This window comes from Juglans microcarpa x Juglans regia, chromosome 4D (assembly GCF_004785595.1).
Source record: "Juglans microcarpa x Juglans regia isolate MS1-56 chromosome 4D, Jm3101_v1.0, whole genome shotgun sequence".
Taxonomy (NCBI): domain Eukaryota; kingdom Viridiplantae; phylum Streptophyta; class Magnoliopsida; order Fagales; family Juglandaceae; genus Juglans; species Juglans microcarpa x Juglans regia.
Window position 1 is genome coordinate 31,406,634 of NC_054600.1, and position 12,622 is coordinate 31,419,255.

The 12,622-nt window shown below is 31.6% G+C and overlaps 1 protein-coding gene across 2 annotated transcripts; it reads right to left on the reverse strand.

Annotated features, from left to right (window-relative positions):
* Positions 1–1,714: 1,714 nt before the first annotated feature.
* Positions 1,715–8,367, reverse strand: LOC121261019 (4-coumarate--CoA ligase 2-like). 2 transcript variants are annotated; one of them, XM_041163152.1, is made up of 5 exons: positions 7,225–8,367; positions 6,012–6,207; positions 4,348–4,561; positions 3,924–4,029; positions 1,715–2,064 (listed from the first exon to the last, which is right to left on the reverse strand). In XM_041163152.1, exons 1-5 carry the CDS (start codon positions 8,215–8,217, stop codon positions 1,921–1,923), a joined length of 1,653 nt encoding a protein of 550 aa, XP_041019086.1. In that variant the 5' UTR covers positions 8,218–8,367; the 3' UTR covers positions 1,715–1,920. The 2 variants fall into 2 exon arrangements, with proteins under 2 accessions (XP_041019086.1, XP_041019087.1); XM_041163153.1 differs by lacking the exon at positions 1,715–2,064 and having other exon boundaries at positions 3,924–4,031; positions 4,336–4,561.
* Between the last annotated feature and the right edge of the window lie 4,255 nt (positions 8,368–12,622).

Sequence of the window (12,622 nt, forward strand, 5' to 3'; positions counted from 1 at the left end):
TATCAAACCGGCTTAAGAATTGATTTTCTCTTACATATTATATATAATTTGAGGAAAAAACTTATATTGTTATATATTTCGTAAGGACAAAATAAACCTAATACATGGAATTTCAACTCCTTGGGAGGACGGACATGACCTTAAGCAAGTATATATGATGTACTGAATTTGGTAGTACCGCATCTGACCATCTTTTAGCTATTAAGAGCGGATGACAATTTGCAACTCTTTTTTCTCTATGAACAGAGAGAGAGAGAGAGATAAAGACAAAAGGGCAAGCTCAAGTTGAAATGTCCCTAGCTTGTGTTTTGTGAGTGTCTATGATTGGTGGCAGACAAAAGCGCAACACAAGTTGACATTTAAATTGACACGTCGACCGGTGGAAGCTGAGGTGTCCCCACTCTGGTCCTTAAAGTGGGGATTGCAGATAACTCTCCTTGTTAAAACCAAGCATGCTGTTGGGTCGACTAGCAACTCTTTTCCTGGGAAAGCCACCTGACCTAACAGTAACTATCTTTTTAAAAACACAGAGAGATCCATCGAGTACTAAATTTCAGTACACGTTCTATATCTTTTAAAAAGCATGCATGTTTCATCTAGTGTTAAACGTTTTACATGCGCCTAAAGATATGGGTTTGAGTATTAAGATCATCATCATCACCACCCTCTTTACCAAATCTTAGTGGAGATTCCAATTAAATATGCGCATTACATATGGTTATAACAAAGTTCGAAGTTTGGATTAACTTCAATACTAAAAACCTAACCGTTCTATCAAGTCCAATTATTATTTGGATCCCCTCTAAAAATTATGTTCTGTTCTTGAAGATAAGATTCTGAATCATGGAAAAGCATTGCTATTGAGATCTTGAACGCTTTCGATCGGTGGATCCATGCATGCCCAGAAAGTTGAGCCCAAAAATCCTTTGATCAGTACAAGTTTAGCTGGGCTTGAATTGTGAGGCTAAAGCTCTATTCGGAATAGACAAATCCAAATAAAGTCACTCAAATGGCTAATAGGACATGAAAATATGTTATATTAGATTAGGCAAATTCATTTAAGAGGAACTAGTTTCAGCTACAGTAAATCCAAGATTTCGGTTGAATGTGCACTGTAGCTTGACCAAAGCAATTGTTTATTATTATTCTGTCTCTCTCCTCTTCATTTTGCCCCTTTCTACTGAATTCTGTTGTTTTTTCCTTGAGTTTTTTTCCTCCCTCTTGGTTTTTGCTTCTTTGCTCTACCCTAATGAAATGCACTAGCTAGCCTGATTGAACATCACCACGTTTGTGGTTATTAGCATTAAATGACCATTAGAAATATAATTTTTTAACCAATAATTTAATTAGAATATGATTAATAATTAACATATAATCGGTAAAATAGTAAAATATGATAAAAATAAATAATTTTTAAAAAATATTAATTTATTATTATATAAAAAAATAAATAGATAATCTAATATAAAAATTGAATGTGAATGAAATAGGCAAAGATAAGTTCATGTCATATTACTTAAAAATTAGTTTTAACTTTAACTATTTTAATAAGAGTGCTCTAAGACTCAAACCCAACTTCAATACTTCGCCAATGACCCAAGCCCATACTAAGATTATTGACGGTAAATTACGGCTGGGCTGGGCTAGGCTAATAAAGTCGACGAGCCCAACCCACTGCCAAAAATACAAGCTAAATAATCGAAAAACAATTATAGAAACGAGTCAAAAGTATTAATTTATTAAACTGGCGCGAACACAGACCATTTATTTTGGGTTTGTACAACAGAACGAGTCGGAACTGGACCCAATCCAAACCCTATATCACTCCGTTTTGGACCCTAAAGAAGTGGTTCTTTCCACAGAACAACCAAAATAAAAACAAAAGGGCAATGGAAAAAATAAATGGATGCTAGAAACTAATTAGCTTCGTATCGCGTCCATTTGATCAGTTGCAATACCTGCTGCGAGTCTTGCCTTTAGGTCTTTCCTTATGATTTTGCCTGATGGAGCTTTAGGAATTGCGTCTGTGAAGAAAACTCGGTTGATTCTCTTATAGAACACAACCTGCACAAATAATTAAGCTTGCAGTCTGTCTGTAACATTCCACCACTTAATCGATAATGAATATGTTACGTTTATAGGTCTGAAGGATAATATTATAAAATTTTAAATTTAAAAAAAAAAAATCATCTGAAATTTCTGCTAATTAAAGCGGTACTAGCGCTGCCTCAATAATTAAAACTAATGCACGTGGTGATTAGGGTTGAATGCCGTGAAGTTAATATTACAAAAGAGTGATATTCACACAACATATTTTATAATATATTTTATAATATAGTCATATTATAATATGTTATGAAAATTAAAGTTTACAAAATTATAATACTAGAGAGTCACGTCTCATCTTTTCCAATAAATGTACTCGTTGGAAAGATCGTATAAGGGCTCGTTTATTTTCAGAAATGAGATAAAATGATATGAAATTAAAGTTAAAAAGTTAAATAAAATATTGTTATAATATATTTTTTAATATTATTTTTATTTTAAAATTTGAAATAGTTAAATTATTTATTTTATTTTATGTGGAGATTTAAAAAAATTATAATGATAAAATAAAAAAAATAAAATGAGATGAGACATTTTTTGAAAACAAACTAGACTTAAAAGAAATCTAGAAAATGTGTGATTGTACCACGTGTCTTTTTTTAATGACAGTTCACCTAATCTTTCTGCTAACGGGGATTGGTGTTGATTGGCTAACAACCTAGCTATTCACAAGTACTTGTATAGATAATTTTAAATATAATAATTTTTTTATTATATTTAAACACATCAAATTAAAAATAAAAGTCAAAATTAAATTTAAAATAATATCATTTTATTACATAATTATATACAAATTGATACTTATCATTTTCCCATTTTCCATCCAAAGGTTTCTGCCTAAAACAAGTAGGTGTCAAGAAAAAGGTTGAAACCATATTATTGCAACATGAAAACTACAGATCAGCAGTAGATTTTTTTTTAAAATAATATTATTTAGTTAGTATCGTTTGGATTCGAAAATGAGTTGAAATGAATTGAAATAGATTGTGAATAGTAATGAGATAGATTGTGAATAGTAATGAGATTTATAAATTAAAGTTGATGAATAATAATAAATAGTAGTGGATTGTGAATAGTAGTGAGATTTATAAATTAAAGTTGATGAATAATAATAAATAGTAGTGAGATGAATTGAGATAAATTGTAAATACAAACTGGGCCGCACTACCAAGTGATACCGCATAATCAATTAAAAATATAAAAATGGAAGTAAAATTAAATTAAATTCTCAAATGTTGTTTTTTTGTATTTTTAGACTCACCTTTAATTTGAATATATTTTTTTTTTTCATAAACTATGTGGTATACATAGTAGTTTCACGTGACTGTAAAAAGAATTCTTTTTTAAAATCTCGAGAGTATATCGTAAAGAGCAGTGCTACAGTCATCGAATTTGAGTACCAAATAAGTCACCGAATAGTATATTTTAATTTTTAATTTTTCATTGTTTTATGTATTTTTTTAATCATCATAAATATTTTAAAAAAAAATTCCTAACATCATTAAGGTTACATTTGGATAGTGACAATACTTGAAAAATATTAAAAATATTTATGAATAATAGTGAAAAAAGTAATGAAAAAGTAATAATAAAATATTAAAAAGTAGGTGAAAAGTAATGAATAGTAGAAAAGTAAATAAAAAATAATAATAAAGTAAAGAATAGTAGTTCAAATACTCTCACTTGCCAAACACAGCTTAAAAAACACATTCTTAATCACTAAATAAAAAAAATAAAAAATTCATTCGAGACACTATAATTCAGGACCCAAAATATTTCTATTAATCAAAACTGGAAAAAGAAAAAAAAAAATATACCTGTTTTGAAATATATTTCTTGATGTCATCCTCATTGATTTTGGAGCCATTATTTGACTTTACTACAAATGCTACAGGAACCTCACCTGCAGCCTCATCTTTCATGCTGATCAAAGCAGATCATAAAAAGGATATTATATATGAAATTAATGGGACGTGTATAAGAACCTAACATTCAACTAATTAACCATCTAACTGATCACTTAAATAACCTCCTGAGTTTTATTATAATAATATAAATAATTATTAAATTGTGTAAACGTGATGTAACTATTTAAAAAAAATAATATATATAAATTTTATATTTTATTTATTTTTTTAAAACGACTACACGACAATTACATAATTTACAATTATAAATATATTTTCTGTAATAATATATACAGCATATATGTCAGTACTGTGAGTAATTAAGAAAGCTTACGGGACAACGGCGGCATCGAAGATGTTAGGATGGGCGATCAGCATTGCTTCGAGCTCGGCGGGGGCCACTGGGAACCCTTTGTACTTTATCAATTCCTTCAATCTGTCAACAATAAAGAGTTCGTCATCACCGTCGATGAATCCAATATCGCCGGTGTACAACCATCCGTCTTTGTCTATGGTCCTCTCCGTAGCCTCCGGGTCATTAAGATAACCTACCAAAATTTTAATGGTTCAGTTATTAACATGCTTTTCCCCAAAAAAAAAAATAATAATAATAATAAAACCTTTCTAATTAATTTTAACTCTCCATGAAATTGATAAGCCAAACTTTGAGATTATCCTGATTTCTTAGTGCCTAATTATTCTCAAAATGTGTTGTTTCATTAGTAGTTATAAAGTATTTCGGGAGTAAAGACACTTGGCATTTTTATCCTATTATATCACTACAAAAAAAGAACATTTAAGATGAGTTATTTATGATAAAAATAATTATATATGATGAAAATAGACTTATTTTTTTAGTGAAATAATAATTTTGAAAAAAAATAATTAATAACAAATAAGTAACTTTTTTATAATGTATAAGACGATTGATTAATTAAAATTGATACATGAATAAATAATAATTTTAAATAAAATAAAATGAATTCAGATTAAAATTAAAAATTTAAATAAAATATTGTTAGAATATATAATATTATTTTTATTTTAAGATTTAAAAAAATTAAATTATTTATTTTATTTTAAATAAAAATTATAATAATTAAATTAGATAAAATTAATTAAAAAATTTCCTCCACGCGATACCCTATTATCAGTACCATCTGAAGGAGGCAGTGATACAAGGAGAGCCACAATTCTGTGAATCATTGGAGGAAGGAAAAGTCACGTTTCCCGGAATCAATAATGGGATCTGACGGGACATCCACCTTAGACTCCTCACCGATAAAAGAATAAATTAATAATGCGGAGTTGGTGGACTCACGCCATCATCACCCATACTTGAACGACACCAAGTATGGGTCATCACCCATTCTAAACCTTATTTACAAGTAATATTCTAACTTTCTCGTTTGATAACTCACAGATTAAGCAACCTTATTTTAAACAACTTAAATAGTTGACTCTAAAATAATAATGATATCCAATATAGAATTAGTCAGTCCAAGATTTATAAGTCGATTAATCCTAATTTTATATACTTAAGTGCATACGTGTCTCAAACCTACCACAAGTAATGTTAGATATAATAATAAAATATATAAATTTTACACACCTATTTAAAAAAAAATGAAATTTACTATTAAAATAAATATAATTTTTTATACGGATTTCAAATTAATCCACCTTTTTTAAAGAGAATGCATGAGATTTTGATAATTTAAAACTGCAAATATAATTTATCAACTCCGAATATCGTATAAAAATATATTATTATATATTAATCGACGTTATCTTTCTCCACGTATTTAATAACGTGACATATCAGCACTACAACTTACTTTTTTAAATATCGGATGATACCATTTTCCGTGATTTTATAAATTAATTAGCTTTTTAAAGCAAAAGACATAGAATAGAACACATGAATTGACAATTATAATAACTAAAAATAATAAAATTCAAAACTATAGAACATTATTAACTTTGATTAAATTATACCTTTCATGATCTGGCTACCTCTGATGCAAATCTCTCCCGGTTGATTACGGGGAAGCGAAGCACCGGTTTTTAGATCAACGATCTTCATCTCAGCGTTTCTTACGACGGTCCCACATGCACCTGATTTTATGGGGAATGGTTGCTTTGCAAATGCCAGGCACATCGATAACGCTCCTCCCTCCGTCATGCCATAACCCTGCACCCAAATAAATTTAATTTGTTTTCATTTAATCATTATAAATTTTTTAAAATTTTTAAAATTTTTATACAAAATAAAATAAATAATTCAACTTTTTTAAATTTTAAAACAAAAATAATATTAAAAATATATATTATAAGATGAGAAAACAAACCAATTCGTCACATGATTAATTATAACGTAACCATTTTATATTTCTCAGGTATCATTCACCAGCAACTTTTTTTTTTTAAAAAAAAAAAAATTGTGTATGCTATAACAGATTTCTTCATATATTTTTTCTGTGGATTAATATATAGAACACAAGTCAATTGCATTTATTTAATGCTCGATATGTACAGGGCTCATATATATATATATATATATATATATATTTGTGTGTGTGTATTAAATAATGTCCCCACACCAAAATCAAAACCAAACAAGTGATCTACATCAATTCCCCGATTTGAAGTTGACAAAATAAAGATATATATGGTGGTGGGTAATTCAAACAACATCAATAAATTTACAGGAACGGAGGAAAGTACTAATCATAGAATTAAGAGTAAGTGGTAGATCCACTTTTAAAGTTTATAAGTTCTATGCATTTTTTTTTAAAAAAGAATGATATTTATTATTAAAATAATAATTTTTTCACGTATATTTCTTATTTATTTATTTATTTTTTAAAATATGCACAACTAGCATATCTTAAAACAACAAATATCATTTTTATAGAATTAAAAGCGTTTTCATTAAATTTCATGGCAGAAAATATAATATTTAATTGGAATTATAATCTCTTAAGATTTCTTAGAAATCCTAGTATCCTACCCGTGAATTCTAGTCATTGTTTTTAAATTCACAATATCAAAACCATTTAATTCTAATTTTTGTGTATATACTGCTTAATTAATATTGAAATTCTATGAAATTAAGAAAATCTATATAACGTCAAAGTACTCTCCATAGAATGTCGGATGGACTCATTTGCCATGCATGAACAGGATCAAGGACAAACCAATTAACTACCTGTCCAAGTTGGGCATTAGGCAGCTTTGTTCTAACGGCATCCTCTAACCCCTTCTCCAAGGGTGATGCTCCTGAGATCACTATTCGAATCGACGACATGTCGTACCTATGTACATCGGGGTACTTCACGATCGCCGAGACAATCGGTGGAACGAACGGCGCGATCGTGACCTTGTATTTCTGAATAAGCTCCAACAGTTTTACAAGCTCGAACTTCTGCATTATCAGAATCTTCGCTCCTACTCTCATACCGCAAAGAAAAACGGCGTTGAGCGCATATATATGGAACAACGGCAAGACGCACAGTATCACATCTTCGCTGTGAAAGTACAAGTTTGGGTTTTCGCCGTCAACTTGTTGTGACACGCTAGTGACCAACGCCTGGTGCGTCAACATGACCCCTTTTGGAAGACCCGTCGTCCCTGACGAAAAAGGGAGCGCCACTACATCTTCCGAGTTGACCTTCACGGCCGGGATATCGTTCTCGTTAGCTTCGGTCAGCTCGGAGAAGTGCAAGAAGCCCTCCGGCGGAGAGTCAATGCACACGACCTTCACGTCGTTTTCTTTTGCGAAGTCTTTCACCTTGTCTACGTACGCAGCTTGAGTAATAAAGAGTTTAGAGTTTGACGCCCGTGCTTGCTTTGTTATCTCAGCTGGCGTGTAAAAAGGGTTAGCGGTCGTGATCACTGCGCCGATGTGGGATGCGCCGAGGAACGCGAACATGAATTCGGGACAGTTTTGGAGTAAAAGCATGATTACATCTCCGTGTTTGATGCCCTGCTGGTGGAGGCCAGAAGCGACCCTACGTGAGGCGAGCTCCACCTCGGCGTAAGTGTATGTGACATTGTTAGCGCCATTGATGAGACAGGGAAGGTCACTGAACTGGGATAGGCGTTCGAAACAGTAAGTGTGGACTGGGAGATGTTTGGGGATGTAAATATCGGAGAGTTTCGACCGGAAAATAAATTCTTGAGGTTCTCGGTTAGAGTCCATCGGTGTTGGCTTTAGGGAGAGGGAGGGGAAGAAAAAGATAAAGGATTTCCGGGAAGACAAGGGGAAGGTGAAGAATTGGTTTGAGCTCGGTTTGTGGTGGGGGCCGGGTCTTTGTCTGGATCGTTGCGACTTCTTGTTGAGAGCTATTGAGTGCGTATATATATATTACTTACCCCTCCACTTTGTCGATTATATTTAATTGTTAGTCTAAAATTTTCTTTTTTTTTAACATAATAATTAAAAAATAATTTTAAATATATTGATGTATTTTTTTATTTTTTTTATTTTTTTAAATATTTAAATATATTAAAAAATTATTAAAAAAACTTTTTACGCAATAAATCTAGCGGTCAAGATGGGGCGGCATAGTAACCGCACCCATATTATAGAGTGTGTATATTAAAGGCTCATTTGTTTTTAAAAATGAGATGAGATGAGTTGAAATTAAAGTTAAAAAGTTAAATAAAATATTATTGGAATATATTTTTTAATATTATTTTTATTTTGAGATTTAAAAAAATTAAATTATTTATTTTATTTTGTGTGAAGATTTAAAAAAATTATAATAATAAGATGAGATGAGATAAGATAAAATGAGATAAAATATTTTTAAAAACAAACGAGACATTAAAGGATGAAGACCCTCTCTTAGCAAATCTAACGGTAATCCTAAGCTCGTACCTGCTAGAGATCGTAGACCTGGCCAGTACGAGCTGGTGATTGTTTTACTTCCTTGGGGATTAAGGCAGGATGATTGATTTGTGAATAACATATTTGAGTAAAATATTTAGAATAAAACTAACATATCTCTTCTTTGATCGTTTTATTTGACCGTTTGTCAAATTTTTTTTTTATTTAATAATTAAAGAAGTGATTTTAAATATATTAATATTTTTTTAAAATATTTAAATATATTAAAAAAATAAAAAAAATAAATAAATTACTGAACAGTACGTCCAATGGTAAGAGTGGGACGGCATAGTAGCCCCACTCAAATATTTATTGTATTTTGAGAGAAGAGGAAAAAAATTATAAAGTTAAAATAATATTAAAATATAATTTTATTTTTATATTCGATAAAGTTTAATTATTTTTATTTTTTATTTAAAAAAATTATAATGATTAGTTTGAAAGTTTTTATATTTGAATATTTAAAAAAAAAAATGAGATAGAATGAGATAAAAACATTTTCCAAACATTCCTTTAATCATTAGCGAATTAAAACCATGAACTGTGCAAGAAAATAATGAAGTTTGAATTGATAAAATGTCCTTAGTACATATAGTCTGAAATTGTAAATACATGCTAGCTAGCTACTACATCCTAGCAATAAGAAACTACGAAGGTTAGTCTTTGTCACTGTGAAAATTTAAAAGACATGGTGGAATTTTGATAAGGGATATCCTATCATACGAATTGTTAGAAGATGCCTATTGCACAATAGAATGTGCGCATCAGTTTTGAGATTGATATATCTTTACTGCTTTCCAGCTTTCAAATTTTTGTGGTAGTATTCTTGTATCTCTTATTGTTCCTTCTGTGATCCATTCTGAATTGTGTTTAGGTTGTGTTAAGGCTGTTATCACCACTTACGAATCTCTTTCTATGATTATATCTTTAAAATTCTTTGAAGATGCTTTATTTACTCCTATGAATACTGTTAATGTCTCACCCTGGTTTGGGTTGCAGTTACTCGAAAACTTTGTTACTATGGACATAATTGTTTCATTATGATCCCTACATGTTGTTGTTGTTGTTGTGCTTCTTGTAGGCCTCACAGCTACATCAAATGAGATTGAGTAATGTTCCAACGGAGAGGGGTACCATATGAGGCCACTACTTTAGTATTTTTCATTCCCAAGCGATGTTGTGTTCTTTATAAGGTTTGATGACTTTAGGTACAAAAAGGCGTATTTCTCTCCTATATATTTCTCTTTTTGTTATCTCCAAATTCTACTCGAAGGTGTGTGGACGTGTTGGTTAGATTTTGAATGGTTGGTGTTTGGTTCCCCTCTAGCAAATCTCACTCCTGGAGATAAGATTATACACAGCCTGGAAAACAATATGTTATTGACGAGGGCTTCTAACTTTAATTAATAAATATGAGCTTCAAATGGAGGCAACGATATTATGTAATCTTTGGTTGGATTCTGGCCCACGATCACACTGGCCAGTAGTTCTAACGAAAAACTTACAAATTATACTACTATTCTAGTGACATTGTTAATGATTTTTTATTATTATTAAAATAATAAATGATTCAAAAATTATAAAAAGTGTCACATTTTTTAAAATGAAATGAAAATAATTAAGATAACAACGAAGTCTGTAGCATTACTTGATATTCGAGTAGGAAATCTATCGACAATACTGATCTTTAAACCCATCCATCCATTTCTCCGACTCCCAGATACCGACTTGACTGCAGCCTGCAGTTCTTTTTTTTCTCTTGGGTGATGCTACAATTACAGTTGATATTTACCGTTTTCTCTTAATGTTCTACGTGGCATGCCAAGTGTTATTTAAAAAAACAAAAATAAAGAGAGGTAAAGCTGGTCTCCCGCCCAACATCCCCCCTCTGCTGCTCATTTCTTCCGAAAACCCCCAACCCTCAACGAAAGCTTGCCTTCATTTCCTCCGACTCCTCCATCAGACGTCTATCGACACCAGTCTGCGCGGCAAGAGATACATTTCATGCGCCGTCTTCCGGCTCTCCTTCAATCTAGGGATGTTGGCCGCTCTTAATGCTTATTCTAGGAGTAGTTTGAATATGAATTCTGGCCATTAAAATCACTCATTAGAGCATCATCAACACGAGCCTCAAGCTACTGATAGTGGAGATGAAGGCCCCAGTAGTTCTCAGTGATAGTCACAATATACAGCTTGCTCAGTCGCTCTAATAATATATATATATATATATATATATATATGTTGTGTATAGAACAACTTGATTTGTTTCCTTTTTCTTCGTGCTATGGGTCCAGGAACTAGAGATTGTTGGCTTTGTTTTGCAGAGTTGGAAACTTAAATTGTGATGAGTCGATTTCTTCAAAATTCAAGCAATCATCATCTGAGGAGAGTGGCTCCTAGTTCTTATTCTAGCGTTCTTTGAGTTTTAAGTTTCTTCTTTTAAATTTTTTTTACTGATTTTGGGATTTTTCTAGATTGATGTGGAGTCCGAGATGTAATTTGTTAGTTAATTTGGTCCAAAGGAACTAGAAGGAACAGGCAGAGTGAGATTGTATAGGAGGATATTTTCGTTCGTGTTCAGTATTGTTATTTGCTTTGTTTGTGTGAGAAAATGAAAAAAAAAAAAAAATAGGAAGAATGGAAAACAACCAAGGGTAAAATTCTGATCTTTTGGGTTAATATAGTATGTTTGACCATTCTTGTTTCTTTTTACTTTTTCAAGAACATTGTTTAAAGCATCTTCTTTCATTCTCGTTTCTTTCAAAACACACCGAGAAATATGAGCAATCACATTTTAAAGTTTTTTTTCAATCTTTACGAGATGACGATCAGGAGCATTATAAGTTGTCAGATAAATAAACCTCAGCGCCTGTGGTTCTTATAGAAATGATAAAAGATCGAGCAGAAAGGACATGAAGGAAAGAAATGCAGCAAAGCAGTAGTAAGTAACGTAAAGCCCTTTATGTATGAGAGATAAGGAGAGCTCCAATGGATCGAGTACAAATATCCTTTGACACACGAAAGAGACTAGACAAATCCCAAGAGTTTACTCACAGTCATGACCACCTTTCTTTCTGTGATTGTAAATTAAGACAGATCCAAACGGGCATGTCAGGTGGGTTTTATAACCTTCTACTTTTCTTTCTTTCGGGAGGTTATAATTTTTTAATTTGAGATGGTTCCTCTGGCTTGAAGATGAAGTTGACGAAAACGAAAGTTGAAATGAGTTTCGGTTGGCTTGAAGACGAAGGTTGTTCTAATTAGGTTGTTCTAATTTATTTAGACGAAGGAGGCTCTACTACTTTTTTAATTTTTAAAGACATACAATGTAGTATGCCACGTATAGCGGAAAGGGGGAGCGGGGAGTGGTGGGCGTAGCATTTTCTTTTTCTCTTTTCTTTTTTGTTGGTCTAGTTGTAGCTTGCAAGTGGGCCTACTAATACACGATCCACTAGAATTATCAGTGTAGTTAACCCAGGATTAGAAGCTAAAGTTGAGACCAACAACTCGTAAGTACATGTTAAGCTCGTAAGGTCTTCAATCAGAATTTCTGAACGACCAAGTCCACACCTGGGTGGATAACGAAGTGACAAGCTGGATTGGGCCATTATAAAAAGAGGAGCCCACCCCTTTACCAAAAACACATGCTAAAATAATTAAAACAACAATAATTTAAACGACTCATCTTCAAAATATTAAACTGACCTCATGAACA